The sequence below is a fragment of the Anomaloglossus baeobatrachus genome (genome assembly GCF_048569485.1).
Source record: "Anomaloglossus baeobatrachus isolate aAnoBae1 chromosome 5 unlocalized genomic scaffold, aAnoBae1.hap1 SUPER_5_unloc_5, whole genome shotgun sequence".
In the NCBI taxonomy this organism is placed as follows: domain Eukaryota; kingdom Metazoa; phylum Chordata; class Amphibia; order Anura; family Aromobatidae; genus Anomaloglossus; species Anomaloglossus baeobatrachus.
Window position 1 is genome coordinate 199334 of NW_027441809.1, and position 27197 is coordinate 226530.

General features: G+C 44.8%; 2 protein-coding genes across 2 annotated transcripts in view; one reads left to right on the forward strand and one right to left on the reverse strand.

Annotated features, from left to right (window-relative positions):
* LOC142259266 (uncharacterized) overlaps window positions 1–27197 on the forward strand; it is a 343907-nt gene that overhangs the window by 188637 nt on the left and 128073 nt on the right. The window lies entirely within an intron of this gene.
* On the reverse strand, window positions 749–26651 carry LOC142259259 (uncharacterized). The gene is given in 9 exon segments (XM_075331738.1): window positions 749–2742; window positions 6250–6340; window positions 6538–6635; window positions 6719–6842; window positions 6924–7103; window positions 7233–7382; window positions 26099–26196; window positions 26280–26403; window positions 26485–26651. Coding segments are annotated over 9 exon segments (2853 nt in total). The 5' UTR covers window positions 26509–26651; the 3' UTR covers window positions 749–778.

A 27197-nucleotide genomic window follows, 5' to 3' on the forward strand; every position in this document is an offset into this window, starting at 1 on the left:
ACTTGTTCATCTTGGTGAATGTTAGTATGTCCACATTGTAAGTGGACAGACGCGTGTGCTTATCTGTCAGCACACCCCCAGCAGCACTGAAGACACGTTGTGAGAGAACGCTGGCTGCGGGACACGACAAGATCCCCAAGGCGTACTTGGCGAGCTCAGGCAATTTATCCAGATTGGAAGCCTAAAATGAGCAAGGCTCAAGTTGCACAGTAATGGCATCGATGTTCCCTTTCATATACTCATATATCTGTGTCTCCTCCTCTTTTTCTTCATCCAGCTGTTTAGTTTTCGCATGGGTATTTGTCCTTGTCACTTTCCCATGTGTTTGTGTTGTCTTGGGAGTGGTTTGTCACCTTTTGGCCAACTTTGAGGGTGTTTTCAAGGTGTTTTTAGGTGTTTGTGATTGCCTCCCATTGTTTTCAATGGGGTTCGAGAGGTTCGTCGAACGGCTCGTCGAACGGGGCACCGTTCGACGAACCGAACTCGAACTCTAGGGGGGTGGCTCATCTCTACTCCCTACCTCCCCCAAGGTATGTAATCTATTGTTTTGATTTTTACTGTATTCTTCCCTGTTAAACTTTTGAAAATCGTAATAAAAATTACTGTACAACACAAAAAAATTGCTATTTTGTAAGTTTTTTGGTTCTTACATTTTTTTGAGGGGGAAACAAAAAAGTTACTTAAATTCTTAATTTTTGATAAAAAGAATAAACATTTAATAAATAAAACATTTCACACTTTATGGGTATGAAAATGACTTCTCACCTATGTGAGCGCTTTAATATTTAACATGAGATGTTTTGAAAGAAAATAATTTCTCACATTCTCCACAAAGATATGGCTTTTTCCCTGTGTGATTTTTTTGATGTTTAATCAAATGTGATTTACACACAAAACTTTTACCGTATTTTGAACATGAACATGGCTTTTCCTTTGTGTGAATTCTCTGATGTTCAACCAAATTTGATATTACATTAAAATCTTTCTCACACTCTGAACATGAAATTGGCTTATCTCATGTGTGAGTTCTCTGATGTGTAATAAGATGTGATTTAGTTGTAAAACATTTCCCACATTCTGGACATGAAAATGGCTTATCTCCTGTGTGAGTTCTCTGATGTGTAACAAGAGTTGATTTATTTCCAAAACATTTCCCACATTCTAAACATGAAAATGGCTTTTCCCCTGTGTGAATTCTCTGATGTGTATCAAGATTTGATTTAATTCTAAAACATTTCCCACATTCTGGACATGAAAAAGGCTTCTCCCCTGTGTGAATTCTCTGATGTGTAATAAGATTTGATCTATCTGTAAAACATTTCCCACATTGTGAACATGAATATGGCTTCACATCTGTGTGAATTCTCTGGTGGAAACGAAGACCTGATTTCCGAGTAAAATCTTTCCCACATTCTGAACATGAATATGGCTTTTCTCCTGTGTGATTTCTCTGATGTGTAACAAGTGTTACTTTACGTGTAAAACATTTCCCACATTTTAAACATGAAAATGGCTTCTCCACTGTGTGAGTTCTCTGATGTGTAACAAGATGTGATTTAGTTGTAAAACATTTCCCACATTCTGGACATGAAAATGGCTTATGTCCTGTGTGAGTTATCTGATGTGTAATAAGATGTGATTTAGTTGCAAAACATTTCCCACATTCTGGACATGAAAATGGCTTACGTCCTGTGTGAGTTATCTGATGTGTAACAAGAGTTGATTTATTTCCAAAACATTTCCCACATTCTAAACATGAAAATTGCTTTTCCCCTGTGTGAATTCTCTGATGTGTATCAAGATTTGATTTAATTCTAAAACATTTCCAACATTCTGGACATGAAAAAGGCTTCTCCCCTGTGTGAATTCTCTGATGTGTAATAAGATTTGATCTATGTGTAAAACATTTCTCACATTGTGAACATGAATATGGCTTCACATCTGTGTGAATTCTCTGGTGGAAACGAAGACCTGATTTCCGAGTAAAATCTTTCCCACACTCTGAACATGAATATGGCTTTTCCCCTGTGTGAGTTCTCTGATGTGTAACAAAAGTTAATTTATGTGTAAAACATTTCCCACATTTTAAACATAAAAATGGCTTCTCCCCTGTGTGAGTTCTCTGATGTCTTACAAGATGTGATTTAGTTGTAAAACATTTCCCACATTCTGGACATGAAAATGGCTTATCTCCTGTGTGAGTTCTCTGATGTGTAATAAGATATGATTTTTCTCCAAAACATTTCCCACATTCTGAACATGGATATGGCTTTTCCCCTGTGTGAGTTCTCTGATGTGTAACAAGATTTGATTTAGTTGTAAAACATTTCCCACATTCTGGACATGAAAATTGCTTATGTCCTATGTGAGTTAACTGATGTGTAACAAGATTTGATTTTTTTCCAAAACATTTCCCACATTCTGGACATGGATATGGCTTCTCCCCTGTGTGAGTTCTCTTCTGTACAACAAGGTTTGATTGACAATTAAAACACTTCCCACACTCTGAACATGAAAATGTCTTCGTTCCTCTTCTGTGACTTTTATTTTCCTTAATAGCCTGTGATGAATCAGAAGATAGGACCTGTTTAATAGGATCAGATGGTAGATCTTTGCTCTGAAGCGTTGAGGATACAGCTGGAATAACGCAATGTTCTTCATATGTGTCTTGTGGCACACCAAGATGATATGATAGAATGTCTGAAGAAGTCAGAAGCCCCTCTGATCTCCTAATACAGTCACCTGTCAAGAATAACACTGTTAATACCTTTTCAATAATGTATAGTTTATTTTTTAACTATATCCAAAGTCCATTAAAATTGCAAGTCATGCTGCAAAATTTCATTATTCACTAAGGTAATGGTGACAAAACAGTTCACATTCTAACTGAAGACTACGGAGCAAGGACCACTAGAGAATGATATCAGGCCACCAGGATCGGCTCTAGCAGTTTCCCAATTCAGTGTTGAATTCAGCATCTCCCTAGGTTCATGTCTCAGAGCGTCGGTCACAACTATTTTGTAGTAAGATTCTTAGTGGAGAATCGTAAATGAGCCTGTCAGTCAGTCCTATTAGAGGGGTCTGTCCGACACAATCCCTGACAGCCACATGCATTTTACTGAAGAATGGAGGAGCACTGCAATTATGTACGAAGAAGCTCTGACTTTGAAGAAAGTGTAAAACTGGAAAGTAAATTTGTAAAGTGGTTTTATCATGTGGTTAAAAATGTGGAAGAATGTGATAAATGAATATACACAGCTATACAACTCATTCCCTTATCTCACCCCTGCTGTACTACAGAACACCAGTTACTGTCTGTCTCTAGTCTCCAACATCATATCTGCTCTCTTTCTGAAACTTAACCTCTCCAAAACTGAACTTCTTCTACTTCCTTTGTCTGCTAACCTCCCTAACCCTGACATCTCCCTCTCTGTGTGCAGCACCATGATAACGCCTAGGCAGCAGGTTCGCTATCTGTGTGTTATGTTTGACACCGATGTTCCCTTCACCTCCTATACACAATCTCTCGGTCAGTCTTGTCGCTTGTGTCATGAACTTTCCACTGTTGCAGATTTTGGTGACAAGTTCTGAGTCCGAGTCTCACTTTTTCTTGTGGGACTCAGTTTATTAAATGGACTCCCTTTCCTTTGGGGAGGAAAGGGTTAATGTCAGCTCCTGACTCCTGGCCAGGTGTTTCCAGTTGGGACCAAGCCCAGGCCCTATAAATACCCTCAACTTCCACCAGAGGGTGCAGGTTATTTTCATCATTTGGAAGCTTGGCCAGGAGGTGGAAGGAGCTGTTATTTTCCTCTCTCTGAGACTTGTGTTGTGGGCTGCAGCATTGGTGCTTGCTGCAGCAGTTCTAGGTGTGCTGGTTAAATGCTATGGATGTTCCCCAGTAGTGTGTTTCCTTACCCCCTTTTCTGTTTATTTCCCCTCATGCAGTGTTAGTGGCTCCTTTGTGTGTGGTTCCCATGTGAACGAGTAGTTGTTACCCCTGTTTATCATATTTGTTAGTGGGGTGTTTATTTTGGTTCTTGTCCCTTCCCCCGGGTGATGGATTGTGGAGGGGGTCTTAACATCAGGGACAAGGACAGGAGATATGACCTAGGTTAGAGGCCTGGACCTCCCTACCAACAAGGGTACCTCCAGATATTAAGGCTGAGCCCCTACACTCACCCTAGGGCCAGTATAGGCTTCCCTGTGTTCCCCTATCAACCCGTGACAACTTGCATCTGAAAAACATCTCTAGGATCCCCGCTTTCTCACTATAGAAACAACTAAAAAACCCTCACTGTGGCCCTGACCCACTCCCGCCTTGATTACTGTAATTCTCTATTAATTGGCCTCCCCCCTCACTAGACTTTCCCTTCTCCAATGAATCCTTAATGCTGCAGCCAGAGTAATCGTTACTACTAGCTAATCACTGCTCAAACTCTTTTGCTCTGTGCCAGTCATTGCTGTAACGCTTGTGGGCAATATAGAGGCAGCAAATGGGAGTAGTGAAAACACTGGATCACAGGGGGACCTGGGCTTACCCTTTAGAGGGAAGGGCTTAACTACTTATGATTGTTTGTACATGAACCTTTGAATTGTAAATATGAATATGTTAGCGTTATAGAAATAAAGATTATTATTATAATATAAGCATTACTCTCCTGTTAAATCCATTGCCATTTCAGGGCAACTACTTTAGTGCTCTTCTTCGATCTTGGCCTGACAATCAGGTGCAGAAAAATGCTGTTATACTCCGTACAAGAGATCTAGGCAACCATTTTAAGTAACCAAATAGTAAAACACGTGCGGGAAAACTGTCGTGGGGGGGGGTGTGGATAGCCACCTCTGTATCTGGCCTGTAAACAGCAACATTTTTCCACACCGATTCTAATAAACCCTTATCATTTAAAGGGGGTGTCCGGCACCACTCTGCTTCTAGAGGTTTTGTACATGTGTCTTATTTTAGAATATATTAAATATAGGGACCCCCATACAGCAGTATGAAAAATCATACTGGGCAAAATCTAGCCCAGGTTGGTCAATAAGACCATTGCACAGACTCAAACTGACATATATATAAGCAGGAGAACGAGAGTCAGAAGGTGCCAAAAAGTGAATATAGTTTTATTGTTACAATCATAAATGTGCAACCAGCAAAAAAGGAGATAAAAGCACAGAGGGGTGTGAAAAAACATAAGCAGGACCGCCAAAATGAATGGTATTAAGGGATGACCAGTTACATGAATAGAACATACAGGGGAAATATCAGAGCGAATAATGAAGGGACAATACATATAAAGTGCATGTGCATAAATACATATGAATAGCCCGCTCAGACACCCCCAATGCATAAATAAAGTCTGGTCCAATCATTTAAATGAGGCAGCATATACAAAGTAAAGTGGCCAGTGTATGATCCTGAATATGCAAAAAGAGGCTCCCCCATACCCCACCAACGTACGTTTCGCCTATTTGAGCCCTGTGCTCAAGTTCGGCTTCCTCAGGGAGGGAGAAGGCAGCGCCGCCTTCTCCCTCTCTGAGGAAGCCGAACTTGAGCACGGGGCTTAAATAGACGAAACGTACGTTGGTGGGGTATGGGGGAGCCTCTTTCTTGCATATTCAGGATCATGCACTGGCCACTTTAAGATGCACTGGCCACTTTACTTTGTATATGCTGCCTCATTTAAATGATTGGACCAGACTATTTATGCATTGGGGGTGTCTGAGCGGGCTATTCATATGTATTTATGCACATGCACTTTATATGTATTGTCCCTTCATTATTCGCTCTGATATTTCCTGATTGGTATGTTCTATTCATGTAACTGGTCATCCCTTAATACCATTCATTTTGGCGGTCCTGCTTATGCTTTTTCACATCCCTCTGTGCTTTTATCTCCTGTTTTGTTTTTTGCTGGTTGCACATTTATGATTGTAACAATAAAATTATATTTACTTTTTGGCACCTTCTGACTCTCGTTCTCCTGCTTATATATTATTTTAGAATATACCTGCACATAAGTGCTGTAATCCACTAATATACAAGAAATCAACGATTCACCAGTATAAATAATATGGAACATGTGAACATTCCACTATAAACTGCACATTCTCCATGTCTAGGATGTACGGGAAACCTCTTACACCTTATTTTTAGGATAAGTTATTTTCAATTCTTTTTAGTTCCACATCATAGCAGCCGGAGACTGAGAAGAATCTGTGACTTCTCTGCATTTAGTGGTCACTACTCACCTGGGCGGTTATCTGTAGGAATCTCCTCTTTACTCCGCTCTTCACCCCTCACATATGTCTCTGTAGTATTAATATGGGGCAGATCTTCCCCCTGAAACAAATATTGTAAAAGTCACAGACAGATGGAGAAGTCCCATCTATGATCAGCTCTAATCCTGCCATCTCCACCGCTCTCATTACACAAGTATAACACATATAATACTGGAGGATAAAACAAGACTGAGCACAAGACCTTCACAGCCGTCTACACATCATAGGGGGATTTCATGGCACCTTCTCTCCATCTACCTGATGATCCTGAGGAACATCGGGAGCTTCTTGTTTACAGTCCTGTGGGAGAAGAGGACGGGGACATCTCTCTGGTGTTGTCCTCTTACTGGATAGAGCTGGAGGAGACACATACAGGGACTGAATTCATTCCTTACATACAGATAATTATAGGCCGTGTGTATTTAGTCCTGTCTATTACCTGGTGATGTGAGGGGCTGGGGAACCTCCATCATGTCGTCCTTGTACAGATCTTTGTGTCCTTCTAAATACTCCCACTCCTCCATGGAGAAATAGACGGTGACGTCCTGACACCTTATAGGAACCTGACACATACAATGATACCGTCACCCCCGATCCCTTCATAGCGTTACTGTATAATGTCCCAGCATTCCCAGCAGTGTCACCTCTCCAGTCAGCAGCTCAATCATCTTGTAGGTGAGTTCTAGGATCTTCTGGTCATTGATGTCCTCATGTATTGGGGGGTGAGGTGGAGGCCCCGTGATTGGGCTCAGGGGTCTTCCCCATCCCTCAGACACAGGGGCCTGACAGCGCTCACTAGAGGTCTTCTTCACTACTGTGTAATCCTGGTTATGGAGAGACACAGTAATAAATCTCACTCCAGACATTTCCAGAGTCCTCACCTCTCCAGTTCTGTCCATCTGTTATTCCCATAGATAAGAATGATGTAATGTGACGTCATCAGAATCTCTCACCTCTCCAGTAAGCCGGAAGAGGATCTCTAGGGTGAGGTGTAATATCCTCTCCGCCATCTTATCCCTCTCCTTTTCCATCCTTGATGGGTCAATCAGGAGAATTCTCTTATATAGAAGATCTCCACTGAGAGGATCCGATATGGTAGGGACCTGAATGGGGAGAAGATGACGATGTAACATCATAGAAAATCCGCTGTAATAATACAATTACTGGAGAGAATAAGGGGAAAGATATAATGAGAACATTCTGGGGGAACATTATACTGTGTGGGGCGCAGAAAGGGGCCGAGGACCTAGGGTAGAAAGGGGCCGAGAACCGAGGGCAGAAAGGGGCCGAGGACCGATGGCAGAAAGGGGCCAAGGACTGATGGCAGAAAGGGGCCGAGGACCGATGGCAGAAAGGGGCCGAGGACCGATGGCAGAAACGGGCCAAGGACCGATGGCAGAAAGGGACCGAGGGCAGAAAGGGGCCGAGGACCGAGGGCAGAAAGGGGCCGAGGACCTAGGGCAGATGGATTTCCTCACTTCCTGCCTCTTATAGATGGGTCATCTGTATCTATCAGAGAAGATGACAATGTAACATCATAAAGAATCCGCTGTAATAATACAATTACTGGAGAGAATAAGGGGAAACATATAATGAGAACATTCTGGGGGAACATTATACTGTGTGAGAGCAGAAAGGGGCCGAGGACCTAGGGCAGAAAGGGACCGAGGACCTAGGGCAGAAAGGGGCTGAGGACCTAGGGCAGAAAGGGACCGAGGACCTAGGGCAGAAAGGGGCTGAGGACCTAGGGCAGATGGATTTCCTCACTTCATGCCTCTTATAGATGGGTCATCTGTATCTATCAGAGAAGATGACAATGTAACATCATAAAGAATCCGCTGTAATAATACAATTACTGGAGAGAATAAGGGGAAACATATGAGGAGACAGAACGTGTATGTTGTGTGTGGAGTGAAATATAAGGTTAATATCCAGTGAGGATGGATCCTCGGTGATTGAGGGCACAGTGATGTCACAGTCACATGAGTTACAGCAAATTGAGGGCCACGATGATGTCACGTGTCATACATAGTGACATCACCGCTGTGACCAGTAACGTAGCTGCAGTGATGTCATCAGAGACTAAAGGAAACACAGGAGTATCATCCCGAAAACAACAGAATCGCACTTATATAATCTGCCTGCTGCGCCCCCTGTGCTCTCTTCACAACAAGTTTTTCGAAGAAATATTCATAAAGCAGTGGTGGAGGAATAAGTCTGTATCTTTCAAGAAAACTGATATTTACTGACTCAGCTCCTTCCTCACCTGACCTAAATCCTACAGAGAACTTGTGGGCTCCTTTTCTAAGGAAGATTTCTGCTGAAGGAAAATAGTCCCATCTCTGAACAGTTTATGGGAAGTTATGGTTGGTGCGGTCCAACAGATTAAGAAACTGAAAAGGGTACTTTACACGCTGCGACATCGCTAGCGATTGCTAGCGATGTCGTGCGCGATAGCACCCACACCCGTCGTTGGTGCGACATTTGGTGCTCGCTGCCGTAGAGAACATTATCGCTACGGCAGCGTCACACGCACATACCTTGTCAGCGACGTTGCTGTGACCGCCGAACAATCCCTCTCTCAAGGGGGAGGTGCGTTCGGCGTCATAGCGACGTCACTGCGGTGTCACTAAGCGGCCAGCCAATACAAGCGGAGGGGCGGAGATAAGCGGGACGTAACATCCCGCCACCTCCTTCCTTCCGCATTGCCACTGGACGCAGGTAAGGAGATGTTCCTTGTTCCTGCGGTGTCACACATAGCGATGTGTGATGCCGCAGGAACGACGAACAACATCGTACCTGTGGCAGCAGCGATAATAAGGAAAGGAGCGACATGTCAACGATCACAAGTTTTTGAACGATTTTGAGATCGTTGATCGTCGCTCCTTGGTGTCACACGCTGCGATGTCGCTACCAGAGCCGGATGTGTGTCACTAACGTCATGACCCCGACGATATATCGGTAGCAATATCGCAGCGTGTAAAGCACCCTAAAGACCCGATGGATTGACGGTTTATAACTGAAGAGCGGTTATATTACTATACAATTTTTGCACATTTTGTTAGTTGTCACTGTGCTGCTCACTGGTCTCTACAGAGATTTCAGCGGAGCAGTCATATCAATGTGGCTGCAGCGCTTAAGTCGCAGTAAATAGACAGTTCAGGAGTCAGCTTCATACATAATAGGATATACAGATCAGCGGATTGTATCTCATATGATAAATCTTATCCTATGGACTGTATCTTACAGAACAGTAAATACACAGCACAGCAATCACACATGATAGGATTAGATACATGGCTCTGGCAACTGTATCTCACAATATAGGATTAAATAGATGTCTCAGCGGAATGTATAACATGTGATTCGATACGCGGACTGTAAGTAGATGCTGACTTTCCTGTTACTTTCTTTTTACTGCACTCTGCAAACTGAGCTCTTCTATGTCAGTGTAAAGCCTCATTCAGATGTCTGTGCTGCATGGGTGTCTGAATGAGGCTTTACACTAACAGAGCAAAACTGAGTTTTCAGAGCATTGAAAAGACAGCCATATTTACCAACAAAGGTCACAATATTACCATTCATGGTGGGAATTGTTGCCAGTATTATCAATGTGCACAGATAAGGCCTGTATAGCGTGTCATTCACTCAAATAAGTGTGGTGCTCAGTGACTGGTCACCAGCCTTTTAGTGAGGCTCATACTATTAGATCAGGCGGGCTGACCAGCACTGTATAAGTGCATCCTAAAAGGACACCAAATATATGGTAATATTCATCCACAGATTACAAGTTGGACAGGCAATGAGTAGTTCTTATCTGAAAGGTGTGAGTTTATACCCAGCATTGTCTAATCATGCAGGAGGTCAGACCAGGAGATCAGAGTTGTATCCTTACATCTCACACACTGAAAAACCTAAGCTATGGTGGGAGGTGTTCGCACTCTAGGTTTTGGCTGCCTGCTTATGATTGGGCAGCCCATACAGGCAGAAGACGCACAAGCCGCCTGGAGAGTAACTAATACCCAGTTGGACATAATAAAAAAAAATGAACTCATTATGTGCCAGTACTTAGATTGCTAATATTTCCACAACAGAGAGGTGAAATAAAAAAAAACAAAAACATTTTATTGCTTTTGTAATTCTATACGGTTTAACCCCTTTCTGACATTGGATGTACTGGTATGACTTATTTAGCAGTGCATTCACGCAAATGGATGTACTGATATGTCCTGGCTATGGTGCCTGTACTGTCCTTGGCTGTATAACTGCCTAAATGCTACAATTAATTGCGATTGCAGCATTCAGGAGGCTGAGAGAGGGAATGCACTCTCTCCCACCCGATCGGGGCTCCCGCAACGTGATCACGTGGGTCCAATTATTGCCATGGCAACCCCAGGTGAAATGATGACCTTCAGATCTACCAGCTATGGTGTTGTGTTAGACCATGCCTGGAACATGTCTAACAGGCATTCTGTCAGCATCACACTGACCGGTGTAGTGTATTGCAATATGGGTGGATTGTAAAACATTATACCAATGGTCAGAGTAATAAAAGTTGATGCCCCATATAGGTACTAAGTAAAAAAAAAAGTGGGGAAAAAGAGGATTTTTTTAAAAAAATATAAAAAAAAATAAAACAAAAGAAAGACATATTCTACCAATAATTACGTATATTTATGTAAAAACAAAAATAAAGAAAAAAAAACACACATATTTGGTATTGCTGCATCCAGAACACTCTAATCTACAGTATAAATCTGTCACATTAGTTATCCTTCAGTAAACACCATAAAACAAAATTAAATGAATAAAAATGGAAAAAAGTATGTTTTCTCATCAAACTGTCAGTGAAAAAGAGGAATAAACCACAATAAAATAAAATCCCATGCAACTGAAGGGTGATGAAACTCCAAATGAGATTAGGGAGCTTCCAACAATATGGCAGACGATTTTAACATGGAGAAGGATACGGAAATTGTGTGGGGCAAGCGCCTGGGACTCGCCATTCCAGCCTTTTATGGGGAACCCGAGGTTCCTTAAGGGCAGGACTCCATCACAATATGATACATTGGCGAGGCAGGGTTGTGCCTATGTGGCAGACCTACTGGACCCTGGATATTTAATTCTCCCCTATGAGCCACTGGCACAACGCTTCCAAGTTTTTGCTGGAAACCCTTTTTTGTTCCTCCAAGCTCGCAGTTTTGCACAGAAATGTATCGCTAATAAACCACTACGTGAGCGAGAGACAGACCTAGATAAATTTCTGAGACAAGCTAGGACGCAGATTTTCTCAACTAGTCATATATACGCAAGATTAAGATCACATTGGTGGTGGGAGACAGGAGTCGGGGGCCTTTTAAGTGGGGGGAGGTCATACCGGAATATAAAAGTGAGGATTTCTTGAAAGCAACATTGATTCAAAGGAAATTGATATCAGCTAGCAGTTACACAGACATGGCACTGGTGATTTTTCAATGAGCCTTCGTCATCCCCTATATTCAATCAAAAATAAACCCAGTTACGAGAAGGCGGCACACCGATTTCCAGCTTTTGTGGGTCAGCCTTTTCTTTTTCTTCAGGCGCGTAGCTTGGCACAAAAATATCTTGTTGACAAGCCAAAGGGAGATCTTGGAGGAAGTGTGGATAACTTTCTTAGGAGGGCAAGAAGCCAGGCGTCCTCGACTAGTCAGGTTTATTCAATGTTGCGTACAGTTTGGACATGGGAGGGGAAAACAACAGGTCCAGCAAAATGGAAGGTAGACATGCCAGAGTTCGAGGTAAAGGATTTTTTTACAAGCCACGCTGTTGCAACGTAAATTTCTGTCGTCCAATAGCTACACAGATATGGCCTTGATGATTCTACATAAAGCATATATTACTCCAAAAATTCAATCAAAAATGGACACAAATGCCTTATACTCTTGTTCTAAATGTGGCATAAGAGACACTGACCTGTTTCACCACTTATGGGACTGTGTTCAGATACAGGGAGTATGGAGAAGCGTTCACTCAGTCTTACAAAACACATACAATATTCAGTTCGCCCTGACACCACAGTGGGCGATTTTTAACATGTTGGAGGAGGCTCAACAAAGTCTTCCGAGAGGTACCAGGGCAATGTTAACTATTTGGGCCTCGGCCACTAGGAAAAGTATCCTACATCTCTGGGTAAATCCTGAAGCACCCTCTCTAGCGTTTATCCAAACAAAACTAATGTTCATATTCAAAATGGACTGGCTGGATGCACTGTCGAATAAGGAGAAGCTGACTAAGCGTTTCTTTGAAACATGGTCTTTATTTATACCTAACTTGGCTACAGTGCTTAAGGATAGACTTAAATCTCAGTTTGGACAGACCTCTTGGTACCTTCTTGAACTGCTCAATGGACACATACCAATTACATAAGTTACCATTTTAAGTTGCTTCTGGTCGCACGCAGAGCGGGGGGAGGGGTGGGCGGGACTGTTTTGATTATAATGTCATCAATGAAATGCTCTTTGTATAAGAGCAGATTGTAAAAGAAATTCGGTTAAAATTCAATAAAAAGATGTTTAAAAAAAAATAAATAAATAAACCCAGCAACAAACTGTATGCTCTAAATGTGGCATGGAGAAGACAGAGTTATTTCATCACCTTTGGGAGTGTGCGAGGATTCGGGGGGTTTGGAGGAGCGTCCATTCAGTCTTACAAACCACATATGACATTAAATTCCCATTGACGCCACAATGGGCTGTCTTCAACATTCTTGAGGAAGACCAGCTAAAAATAACAAAACGTACTAAAGCAGCTGTTATTGTATGGGCCTCACCCACTGGGAAAAGTATATTACATAAGTGGCTTAGTCCTGAACCGCCATCATTACCAAACATTCAAACAAAGGTCATGTTCATATGTAAAATGGACTGGCTGGATGCTCTTTCAGACAAAGAAAAGCTGACAAGGAAATTCTTTGAAATATGGTCCCTTCATGCCCACGTTACCAGATGTCACTAGAGCCAGGCTTAGAGCTCAGTTTGATAACACATCGTGGTACCTGTTAGGACTTATAAGTGGACACAACCCAATTCCATAATAATAGATGCTATAAGTTAGAGGGAGCACGCAGAGAGGAGGGGGGGGGGGGGGTGTTGGGGACTGTTTGGGCTTATTTTGATATATTAATGTCTCAACTTTTGTTATTATTATCTTTGACATGCATATTGTATTTTGAATCTTAATAAAAAGAAGTTTAAAAAAAAAAAAATCACATGTAATTAAATATGGTATCCATGAAAAGGTTGTCTCATCCGGCAATAAACATGCCACCATACAGCTCCATCAGTGGAGAAATCAAAGAGTTATAGCTCTCAGAATAGCGATGCAAAATCATTTTTTTTTTCCTATAAAATAGTTTTAATTGTGTGAAGGAAACAAAACATGATTTAAATATAAATGTGGTATTGCTGTAATCGTACTGACCCGCGGAATAAAGCCGACTCATCACTTTTACCACACGGTGAAAGACATGAAAGATAAATACATTTCTGAATTGTTGGTTTTTGTTCAATCTGTCTCTCAAGAATCACAATGAAGAGTGATCAAAAAATGTGTCTGAAAATGATACAAATAAAAACGCCAACACATCCCGTAAAAAGAAAAGCCCTCACATGACTCGTAGAAGAATTAAACAATTGTAGCTCTCAAAATATGAAAAAAACACTTTTTTTTTAATGGTTGTTTTAGTGTGTGATAGTAGCCAAACGTAAAAAACCCGATATAAACCCTAATCACTTATACCTCACCATATAAAATAAATTCTTGACCTGCTGTTGATTTGTTTGTTCTGCCTCCCAAAGATCGCAGTAAGGTGTGACTCACAGTTATCCTGCTCTCTACACTGAGCACTTACACGGGGGTTAAATCTCTGAAATACGAGATTCAGATGAAACCCTGAATGGAACATTCCCTATAAGGAGGCAGATGGACACACTATGTACTGTCTCTGGCCTATCATCCGGTGGTGTTCATTTTTTTTAAGTGTGCAGAAAAAGAATGGTTGGCCACAGTTTTGTGCATTTCTGAAAAGACAGACACCGCTGAACAGAGGCCAGACGGAGACCAGATTAACACTGCTGCTTCATTACAGTGAATGGATCCCTTGGGGGTTTCACCTGAATCTTGCCATTTGGAGATTTACATGTAAACCTATAACGCTAATAGGTCGCGGAGAAGGGGCGTAGCCTCACTGCAGAAAAGTGAAGAGTGGACCCAGCACCGAAGATTCAGTAATATTAAAATTTCAAAGTTTATTGGATATTAAAAATTATAAAAAGGATCCAAAAAGAGAGACCACGCATAAGGGCACCTTACGCGTTTCGGACAATAAATAAAAACAAGTCCTTAATCATAGGTGAATATGCATAGGTAATAAATGTTTTAAATACCCAAAGACAAAATCCCAAATGAAGCACAGAAGAACAGGAAAATGCCCATATCCTGCAATGGGGGGAGGGTGAAACAAATTAGCTAAGAAAGCTGGGAGATAGTTGTAATAGCTAGATAAACACTTGCATTTCTTTTCGCTGCACAAAACAGATTATACAAAGTGGATGAAAAAATATATATCTACAGTACATCCCTCTATCTTTCCTGTTCTTCCCTAGAGGCAGTAGTTCCCACCCCATCTTTCTCGCTGGGCACCGCTCAGCCTCTTGGTGGAATGCGACAACTAGGGACTGCCTTAAATTGGTACTTGGGGCCTACTATCTGCATAGTCAAACCTTATGGCTCTGGTGATGACTAGGTACTCACTTAATCATATCCCTTTGAGTAAGCCTGGTTAAGGTGCAGTGAGGCTACGTAAGAAAAACAAGAAAAAGATTTCAGCTTACCATAGGTCACTGTGCTCCAGGACTTGAGGGTGCTCGTGTTCCTCCAGATCGGCCAGGCTGGTGAATGACTGGAGAAAAGTAAAGAGTGGACCCAGCACCAAAGATTCAGTAGTATTAAAATGTCAAAGTTTATTGCATATTAAAAATTACAAAAAGGATCCAAAAAGAGAGACCACGCATAAGGGCACCTTACGCATTTCGGACAATAAATAAAAACAAGTCCTTAATCATAGGTGAATATGCATAGATAAGACACGTTTTAAATACCCAAAGACAAAATCTCAAATGAAGCACAGACGAACAGGAAAACGCCCATATCCTGCAATGAGGGGAGGGTGAAACAAATTAGCTAAGAAAGCCGGGAGACGGTTGTAATAGCTAGATAAAGACTTGCATTTCTTTTCGCTGCACAAAACAGATTATAGAAAGTGGATGAAAAAATATATATCTACAGTACATCCCTCCTGAGAGAAATAAATAAATAATGAATAGATATATGTATAAATGAAAAAATAATAATAGAACACCAAAAACATAAACAAGGAAAAACATATAAAGGTATATGTATAGGGAAAATACATATACATTATTTATATATATACAGTGTATATATATATATATATATATATATATATATATATATATATATACATACATATACACATATACATACATACACTAGCTGTACTACCCAGCTTCGCCCGGGTTAATAACTGTTGTTAGCAAAATAGAATGTATTAACATTCCCGTGATAGAATGTATAAATAGAATGTATTAACGCCCGGGATAGTAACTGTCTCTCTGTTTCTCTCCCATTCTCGGTCTGTCTCCCCCTCTGTATATATCTCTCTGTCTATCTCTCTCTATCTCTTTGTCTGTCTCTGTCTCTTTCTCCGTATGTCTCAATCTCTTTCCCAGTCTGTCTATCTATCTTTTTCCCTGTCTATCTCTGTCACTTTCCCTGTCTGTCTCTTTCCCTGTCTGTCTCTTTCCCTGTCTGTCTCTTTCCCTCTGTCTGTCTCTTTGTCTGTCTCTTTACCTGTCTTTGTCTGTCTCTTTCCCTGTCTGTCTCTTTCCCTGTCTCTGTCTTTTTGTCTGTGTCTGTCTCTTTACCTGTCTGTGTATGTCTCTTAACCTGTCTCTTTCCCTCTCTGTCTCTTTCCCTGTCAGTCTGTCTCTTTGTCTATGTCTGTCTCTTTGTGTCTGTCTCTTACCCTGTCTGTGTCTGCCTCTTTCCCTGTCTGTGTCTGCCTCTTTCCCTGGCTGCATTGTGACACGCCAACATTCCATATAAGGGCGTGGCTGCGCATTCTTCTGAAGTTCTGGCTGCACTGTGGCTCCCAGCTCCATTCGCTTTAATGGAGGCAGGTTTTTTGGCGAATAACTGTAAAGAGCAGGGTTAAAATTTCCCCTCAAAACATAGCCTATGACGCTCTCGGGGTCCAGAAGCGTGAGTGTAGCTGCGACGGTGCAGATGCCAATCCCGGACATACACACACACATACATACACACACACACACATACACACATTCAGCTTATATTATATTATATATATATATATATATATATATATATATATATATATATATATATATATATATATATATATATATACACACATACATATATACATACACACACACACACACACATGCGTATACATAGAATACATACATACGTATGTCCATACACGATCATAATATATATCGTAAATCAGAGCGGTAATTCAGGTCATTTGGATGTCAAGCATCTAGTTTCATGATCCACTTCGCCTCTGCATAGAGGAGTAATTGAAACCAGTTTCCCCCACGGTGTGGACGATTTATCCTTTCAATGCCAGTAATCTTAATGTGAGTAAAATCTCCATCATGATGTTCTTTAAAATGTCTTGTTAGTCCTGACATGGATCTATATTTTTTATTCTGATCTGAAACCGCATGATGTGCATATGCCGGAATGTTTTTATGTTCTGATATGCGTTTTCGGAAAGTTCTGGAAATGCAACCTATATAATATTTGTTACACAGGGAAGAAGTTGCTTTATATACGACATGCGTCGTGGTATAGTTAATGAAGGAGGTAATCTTATGTATGGTATCCTGATTATCCTTAAAGAAAGTAGTTTTATCCATATGGCAACATAGGTGACAACGGCTAGTACCGCATTTACAGTGCCTACAAGTAGTATTCAACCCCCCTGCAGATTTAGCAGGTTTGATAAGATGCAAATAAGTTAGAGCTTGCAAACTTCAAACAAGAGCAGGATTTATTAACAGATGCATAAATCTTACAAACCAACAAGTTATGTTGCTCAGTTAAATTTTAATAAATTTTGAATATAAAAGTGTGGGTCAATTATTATTCAACCCCTAGGTTTAATATTTTGTGGAATAACCCTTGTTTGCAATTAAAGCTAATAATCGTCTTTTATAAGACCTGATCAGGCCGGCACAGGTCTCTGGAGTTATCTTGGCCCACTCCTCCATGCAGATCTTCTAAGTTATCTAGGTTCTTTGGGTGTCTCATGTGGACTTTAATCTTGAGCTCCTTCCACAAGTTTTCAATTGGGTTAAGGTCAGGAGACTGACTAGGCCACTGCAACACCTTGATTTTTTCCCTCTTGAACCAGGCCTTGGTTGTCTTGGTTGTGTGCTTTGGGTCGTTGTCTTGTTGGAAGATGAAATGATGACCCATCTTAAGATCCTTGATGGAGGAGCGGAGGTTCTTGGCCAAAATCTCCAGGTAGGCCGTGCTATCCATCTTCCCATGGATGCGGACCAGATGGCCAGGCCCCTTGGCTGAGAAACAGCCCCACAGCATGATGCTGCCACCACCATGCTTGACTGTAGGGATGGTATTCTTGGGGTCGTAGGCAGTGCCATCCAGTCTCCAAACGTCACGTGTGTGGTTGGCACCAAAGATCTCGATCTTGGTCTCATCAGACCAGAGAACCTTGAACCAGTCTGTCTCAGAGTCCTCCAAGTGATCATGAGCAAACTGTAGACAAGCCTTGACATGACGCTTTGAAAGTAAAGGTACCTTATGGGCTCGTCTGGAACGGAGACCATTGCGGGGGAGTATGTTACTTATGGTATTGACTGAAACCAATGTTCCCACTGCCATGAGATCTTCCCGGAGCTCCTTCCTTGTTGTCCTTGGGTTAGCCTTGACTCTTCGGCAAGCCTGGCCTTGGCACGGGAGGAAACTTTCAAAGGCTGTCCAGGCCATGGAAGGCTAACAGTAGTTCCATAAGCCTTCCACTTCCGGATGATGCTCCCAACAGTGGAGACAGGTAGGCCCAACTCCTTGGAAAGGGTTTGGTACCCCTTGCCAGCCTTGTGACCCTCCACGATCTTGTCTCTGATGGCCTTGGAATGCTCCTTTGTCTTAACCATGTTGACCATGTATGAGTGCTGTTCACAAGTTTGGGGAGGGTCTTAATTAGTCAGAAAAGGCTGGAAAAAGAGATAATTAATCCAAACATGTGAAGCTCATTGTTCTTTGTGCCTGAAATACTTCTTAATACTTTAGGGGAACCAAACAGAATTCTGGTGGTTTGAGGGGTTGAATAATAAATGACCCTCTGAATAAACTTATCACAATTTATAAAACAAAATAAAAAAGAAATAACATTCTTTTTTGCTGCAGTGCATTTCACACTTCCAGGCTGATCTACAGTCCAAATGTCACAATGCCAAGTTAATTCCGAATGTGTAAACCTGCTAAATCTGCAGGGGGTTGAATACTACTTGTAGGCACTGTATATGATCCCAGTGTTGTAAGCCATGTGTCCTTAGGTTTTTCCGATAGGTATAGGCTAGGAGATATAATATTGCCAATGATTTTGGATCTTCTTGCCACTACATTAACTCCTTGAGACATGATTGTAGCCAACACGGGATCTTGATATAGCATGGTAGTAAATTTGTAAAAGATTTTTTTAATATTCTCAAAGTTCTTGCTCTATGGGGTAGAAAAAGTAATTTCATTTTTCCAGTCTCTGGAATCGATTTTATCCTCCAATGATGTTGCTCTAGATCTGGTATTCACAATACTAATAGCTCTATTTAATGATTTATTGGAATATCCTCTTTGTTGAAAACGTGTTCGAATACGATTCTTCTTCTGTTCATAAGTGTTATCGTCAGAACAGAGGCGGCGGGCCCTCAAGAATTCCCCGATAGGTAGACTGTGTTTAGTATGAATTACATGGCTACTATGGGCGTGTAGGATACTGTTCCCACTAATAGGTTTTCTGTATAACGAGGTGTGTATTTAAAATAATAATAATTTTATTCATTTATATAACGCTATTAATAGCGCTATCCACAGCGCTTTACATACATTGGCAACACTGTCCCCATTGGGGCTCACAATCTAGAGTCCCTATATGTATGTGTGGGGCCCCATGGTGCGGTGTCGGTGCAGCTGCGCATTACCTTCAGGGACTCCACGCGGCTGGATCTTGTCACAGGTAGGAAATCCTCTATTTTGATTGTCGTGACGCCACTCTCAGAATTGCGGTCAGTAGAGACCGCCACTGCAGGTTAGGGGTGCCTGGGGCTGATAGTGGGTGCAGTCAGTTGTAATAGCCTCCTGAGAGTGAGGCATACCCCAGGGCCCCGTGTAGGTGCGAGGAACTACAAGTCGCAGAATGACTCACACGCACAAGCAGAATGTCTTTCAGGGGTTTTACTCACTGAGGGTGGCAGGGTGAGTAACCCGGGCGTAGCTGGGATGAACCAGGCTGGAACCAGGTGTCCTTCAGGCTGACTGATGAGGGTGGCTACCGACTCGCCTTCCTTAGCCCTTTGCGTTTTGGGGTAACCCCTGCTTGAAGCCCTGCTGGGGTCGCCCAGGGAAGTTGCTGGTGCCTCTCTCCCCTTCTTTTTGGCCCGTTTGCTTGTAGCCTGGACCAGGTCACTCCGGCTGCTTGCCTCCTGTGAGCTATGGGCCCTCACTTTGCTACGTGGCTGCGGACTCTGTGGTGTTGTCTTGGGGGTGTAAAGTGCCCCCTCATGCAGGTTTGGCAAAGGACAGGTGGATCTATCCCTGCACTGGGACCTGTTACCCGTTTGGGCCTGGTATCTCCCTGACAGTCTCCTTACTCTCCACTCCGTTGCTCTCTCTTTAGCCGTGGGTGGATTTCGGGCAGCACTACCAGGTGACCGATCTCCCCCGTCGGTAGTCACTGCGCGCACGTTGTCAGAATTGTGTAGAGCTACAGGGTCTGCTTCTGCCCTCCCTGAACTTCACCACTCAACCGTCTTCGGCTCACTGTTTCCTCCTCTCCTGTTCTTGCCTACGTCACCTAGCAACCAGGCTCTCTACCACACCCCTTGAGTGGAGATGGAGGCTTCGCCCCCTCCTGGGATCCCCAGGAGTCCTCCCAAAGGTACATGTGTGAGACCTGATCACTATGCGCCTGTGTAGTCACACCTCGGTCAGCCTTCTGGATTACCTGTTTTGTACTGTCCCCAGCATGGGTGCAGTACTCAGTGGTGCCTGACCAGGTGAGGGGCGCCACATCCCCCCTTAGTTATCACCAGCACGTCCTCGGGCTGCAAGACAACATTTTAAAATGCGTAAAACATGGTAAAACATTTTAAAACCACCAGGTACCATACATCACCACCCTCCACCCACAAGTCCGTTAACCCACCCTAAACCCTCTCAGGCGGCAGGTCACCGGTTTCTTTTGGTAACCAGGTCTGGGCCATCAGCTTCCCCAGACCTTTCTTCCAATCTGCCTCTCCTGTTGGCCGCGCCTTCAGCCACTTCTGGCAGGATGTAGAGGCGGCTTTCATGGTCTGGTGGTTTCAGGGTATACCTGGCCTGGTGGAGCCGCGCCTTCAGCCTCTTCTGGCAGGATGCAGAGGCGGCCTCCACAGTTGGTGCTGACCAGGTACCCTCTTTGTGGTGGAGAGCCAGGCCCCATAAACAGGCGTGCTCCCTGGTCGTGGTTGTACCTCTGGGGTAACTATAAACACTGCGAGAGTTTGTGGCTATAGACAGTTCTTAGCCTATGGTCCATACACGAAGTGCAAAAGGATTTTCTCACATCAGTTCATGTGGGCACATTTCTTAAACTTTTCTGTAACGTTGCAAACTTCAAACTTTAACTCGCTGTACTTTCGTATTTGACTTTACTCTTGTTTACCAGGGCTTTTGTCTATTGGGCTTTGGCACCTGTCTTCATCTGTTGTAGAGATAGCAGGATCTCTGTAGGGGTTCCTGGTACATGGTGTGACATCCAGTGCGTACCACCCTCTTTCTCCTTGATGTTTTGTGAACTCGACCAGATCTCCCGTTTGTAGGTCTCTTCCTGGGTGTCCTCTGGGCAAATGGGCTCTAACGTCTCGCCTGCTTACAAATATGCCCTCCTTTACACCAGGTGCTACTATAAAGCCATATCCAGACCTTAGACTGAAGTCTTCTACAACTCCTCGACAAAGTGGGCCTCTGACCTGGGATTTGGCCCTTCTCAAGGACCGCTTTTCCTCTAAGTCTCTGGCCGTGACCTCGTCCTTCTCCTCGGGAGACTGCTGTGCAGGTGGATCCCTTGTCCTGCTGCGGCGCCGTGTCCTGCGGGCTGGGTCCTGCCTGGCTGCCACCTCACCGCTTGCAGGCTCCCAGGTGATGTATCTGGACAGATCTTCCTCAGCGGAGGATGTCGGACCCTCTTCATCCCAGCGGGAGTACGGCAGCATCTCTGGCTCTTGGACTGGTGCTGCATCCACTGCTGATGGCTCTGGAGTCAGCTTCTCAGCTTTCTGGCCTCCCCTCCCCCTTAGTTCTTCTGGGCACTCCTCTTGTGGCAGCGCTAGGGATGGATTTTCATCAGCAGGCCAGGGCGGGGGACTCTTTGGCATGAATGTTGCAGGAGTCTTCCTGTGGGTATGCGGAGGGAGCAGATACCGGTCCACCATCTCCTTTGGGAAGTGGGCCTCTAGATCAGCCTTCAGCTTCCAGTATTCGGGGTCCTCCCCCAGCAGGGACTTCCCAGCAGGGACTTCCTTGGGCTGAGGAGCGGTGTCTGCTCTGGCCTTGCAGGCCGGGGTAGATAATTGTACAGTCTTGTCTTGGCGGGCCGAGCCTGGCGTGGCAGCGGCCTGGTCTTGGCGGGCCGAGCCCGGCGTGGCTGCGGCCTGGGTTGGAGTCGCTGCAGTGACCGGATCTTGGCGGGCCGGGCCCGGTGTGGCTGCGGCCTGGGTTGGAGTCGCTGCAGTGACCGGATCTTGGCGGGCCGGGCTGGGCGTCGCTCCTGCGGCCTGGATTGGCGTCGCAGCTGCGATGGGATCGGTGCGGGCCGGGCTGGGCGCTTCTGCGGCCTGATTCAGCGTTGCCGCGCCGGGCGCCTCCTCAGGAACCGCGGGCGTGGCAGCAGGGGTCGGGGCACTCGCGCTGGCAGGGGCAATATAGGACTCACCCATCGGTGCCACCATCGGGACCTGAGCCGTCCTGTGGGGCACTCGTCGCGCGGCTCTCTCCTCATAGGCCTCAACTGCCTCAGCGATTTCCTGCAGCTCCGCACGTCCCTCTCGGATCTGCTGCACGATCCTCGCTTCCAGTCGGTTACTGAACTGGGCAAGCTCCCAGGACCACCAGGCAGCGGAACCCGGCTCTGGGCTCCTATCTTCAGACGCCATCTTCACCGCGTCGTCGCTGCTCTGCAGATCTTTTCTCAGCAGCAGGCCTCCGACTCTTCCTTGCAGCCTCAGTGCCAGTTCCTTCACCGCCTTGAACTCTTCACCCAACAGCAGGCTTATCAGTTTCTGCTCTGCCTTTTCCAGCAGCAGGCTTCTGGCTCCCTTTCTTTCCCGACGTCTCTGAACGCCTCCGCTCGCATCACCTGCAAGGCCAGGACTCTGCAGGGGATCTCTGGGTAGCCACACCTCTTCGTGGGCGGTAACTTCTCCCAGCGCGGGCTGTTGTTGTTTTTCAGCGCGCTTTTCATGGTGGCAATATGGCGGCGCTTCCAATTTTTCAAGCGGACCGCCCAGGCACATGGTCACCTGTCTGAACAGGTCTAGTCCTTATCCTGTTCGTGACGCCAGAAGTGTGGGGCCCCGTGGTGCGGTGTCGGTGCAGCTGCGCATTACCTTCAGGGACTCCACGCGGCTGGATCTTGTCACAGGTAGGAAATCCTCTATTTTGATTGTCGTGACGCCACTCTCAGAATTGCGGTCAGTAGAGACCGCCACTGCAGGTTAGGGGTGCTTGGGGCTGATAGTGGGTGCAGTCAGTTGTAATAGCCTCCTGAGAGTGAGGCATACCCCAGGGCCCCGTGTAGGTGCGAGGAACTACAAGTCGCAGAATGACTCACACGCACAAGCAGAATGTCTTTCAGGGGTTTTACTCACTGAGGGTGGCAGGGTGAGTAACCCGGGCGTAGCTGGGATGAACCAGGCTGGAACCAGGTGTCCTTCAGGCTGACTGATGAGGGTGGCTACCGACTCGCCTTCCTTAGCCCTTTGCGTTTTGGGGTAACCCCTGCTTGAAGCCCTGCTGGGGTCGCCCAGGGAAGTTGCTGGTGCCTCTCTCCCCTTCTTTTTGGCCCATTTGCTTGTAGCCTGGACCAGGTCACTCCGGCTGCTTGCCTCCTGTGAGCTATGGGCCCTCACTTTGCTACGTGGCTGCGGACTCTGTGGTGTTGTCTTGGGGGTGTAAAGTGCCCCCTCATGCAGGTTTGGCAAAGGACAGGTGGATCTATCCCTGCACTGGGACCTGTTACCCGTTTGGGCCTGGTATCTCCCTGACAGTCTCCTTACTCTCCACTCCGTTGCTCTCTCTTTAGCCGTGGGTGGATTTCGGGCAGCACTACCAGGTGACCGATCTCCCCCGTCGGTAGTCACTGCGCGTACGTTGTCAGAATTGTGTAGAGCTACAGGGTCTGCTTCTGCCCTCCCTGAACTTCACCACTCAACCGTCTTCGGCTCACTGTTTCCTCCTCTCCTGTTCTTGCCTACGTCACCTAGCAACCAGGCTCTCTACCACACCCCTTGAGTGGAGATGGAGGCTTCGCCCCCTCCTGGGATCCCCAGGGGTCCTCCCAAAGGTACATGTGTGAGACCTGATCACTATGCGCCTGTGTAGTCACACCTCGGTCAGCCTTCTGGATTACCTGTTTTGTACTGTCCCCAGCATGGGTGCAGTACTCAGTGGTGCCTGACCAGGTCAGGGGCGCCACATCTGTCTTTGGAGTGTGGGAGGAAACCGGAGTACCCGGAGGAAACCCACGCAAACACAGGGGGAACATGCAAACTCCTTGCAGATAGTGTCCTTGGTGGGATTTGAACCCAGGACCCCAGAGCTGCAAAACTGCAGTGCTAACCACTGAGCCACCGTGCCGCCCATTAGATCTGTTTCTGTTCCCATTTATTATTTATTTCTCAGGAGCGATGTACTGTAGATATATATTTTTTCATCCACTTTGTATAATCTGTTTTCTGCAGCGAAAAGAAATGCAAGTCTTTATCTAGCTATTACAACCGTCTCCCGGCTTTCTTAGCTAATTTGTTTCACCCTCCCCTCATTGCAGGATATGGGCGTTTTCCTGTTCGTCTGTGCTTCATTTGAGATTTTGTCTTTGGGTATTTAAAACGTGTCTTACCTATGCATATTCACCTATGATTAAGGACTTGTTTTTATTTATTGTCCGAAATGCGTAAGGTGCCCTTATGCGTGGTCTCTCTTTTTGGATCCTTTTTGTAATTTTTAATATACAATAAACTTTGACATTTTAATATTTCTGAATCTTTGGTGCTGGGTCCACTCTTCACTTTTCTCCAGTCATACACCAGCCTGGCCGATCTGGAGGAACACGAGCACTCTCAAGTCCTGGAGCACAGTGACCTATGGTAAGCTGAAATCTTTTTCTTACGTAGCCTCACTGCACCTTAACCAGGCTTACTCGAAGGGATATGATTAAGTGAGTACCTAGTCATCACCAGAGCCATAAGGTTTGACTATGCTGTAGGCACCAAGTACCAATTTAAGGCAGTCCCTAGTTGTCGCATTCCATAAAGAGGCTGAGCGGTGCCCAGCGAGAAAGATGGGGTGGGAACTACTGCCTCTAGGGAAGAACAGGAAAGATAACCTCTGTCACTTACTCTGACCAACCCTGAGCTCCTCGATGTTCCAAGACAGGTTCTCTCACCTTGTGTGTCGATTCCGTGTCTATCTCTGTCTTACCCTAATTACAACCGTGTCTAGTGAGCAGGGCAGGAGGAACACTAGTCCTGCTTTATGATAATGACACAAAGGGAAAATCACAGACAAGTGAAAAAGAAACTGCATTCCAAAAGAACCGGTGGGTAAAAGGAGAAGGGAAGCAAAATAACTCAAAAGGGAGATACTGAATACCACTACACCAAACAAACTTCCAAGCAACAATCTCTAGGATCAAGTCCAAAATGATTTCTCTTTCCATGACTCACACCCCCATGCCTGGAACATGGAATGGCAATCTAACACTGGCGAATACTAAGGCAAAGAGGTGAGTTCTTAAACCAGATGGAAGTGGAGAAAATCAGAACAGCTAAGAAAACTTAGGACGGTAAGCAGAGAAAAACACAAGAGTCTGCTAACCATAGCAGGGTGAGCACAAGGATAGTCTGCACAGATAACTGGAAGGCAAAGCAGATCCAACCAGTGCTTGTGTTTTCGGCGACCTTTGGAATAGGGGCGACCTCTTTCTGTCATAATACCCCCGTAACAGAACCCTGATGTAAGATCTCAGCATAGAGCATGGGATAAATGTGTCCAAAAAGTCACAGACAGATGGAGAAGTCCCATCTATGATCAGCTCTAATCCTGCCATCTCCACCGCTCTCATTACACAAGTATAAAACATATAATACTGGAGGATAAAACAAGACTGAGCACAAGACCTTCACAGCCGTCTACACATCATAGGGAGATTTCATGGCACCTTCTCTCCATCTACCTGATGATCCTGAGGAACATCGGGGTCTTCTTGTTTACAGTCCAGTGGGAGAAGAGGACGGGGACATCTCTCTGGTGTTGTCCTCTTACTGGATAGAACTGGAGGAGACACATACAGGGACTGAATTCATTCCTTACATACAGATAATTATGAGCCGTGTGTATTTAGTCCTGTCTATTACCTGGTGATGTGAGGGGCTGGGGAACCTCCATCATGACGTCCTTGTACAGATCTTTGTGTCCTTCTAAATACTCCCACTCCTCCATGGAGAAATAGACGGTGACGTCCTGACACCTTATAGGAACCTGACACATACAATGATACCGTCACCCCCGATCCCTTCATAGCGTTACTGTATAATGTCCCAGCATTCCCAGCAGTGTCACCTCTCCAGTCAGCAGCTCAATCATCTTGTAGGTGACTTCTAGGATCTTCTGGTCATTGATGTCCTCATGTATCGGGGGATGAGGTGGAGGCCCCGTGATTGGGCTCAGGGGTCTTCCCCATCCCTCAGACACAGGGGCCTGACAGCGCTCACTAGAGGTCTTCTTCACTACTGTGTAATCCTGGTTATGGAGAGACACAGTAATAAATCTCACTCCAGACATTTCCAGAGTCCTCACCTCTCCAGTTCTGTCCATCTGTTATTCCCATAGATAAGAATGGTGTAATGTGACGTCATCAGAATCTCTCACCTCTCCAGTAAGCCGGAAGAGGATCTCTAGGGTGAGGGGTAATATCCTCTCCGCCATCTTGTCCCTGTCCATATCCATCCTTCACGGGGCAATCAGGAGAATTCTCTTCTATAGAAGATCTCCACTGAGAGGATCCGATATTGTAGGGCCCTGAATGGGGAGACGATGACGATGTAACATCATAGAGAATCCGCTGTAATAATACAATTACTGGAGAGAATAAGGGGAAACATAGAATGAGAACATTCTGGGGGAACATTATACTGTGTGAGAGCAGAAAGGGGCCGAGGACTGAGGGCAGAAAGGGGCCGAGGACTGAGGGCAGAAAGGGGCTGAGGACCGAGGGCAGAAAGGGGCCGAGGACTGAGGGCAGAAAGGGGCCGAGGACTGAGGGCAGAAAGGAG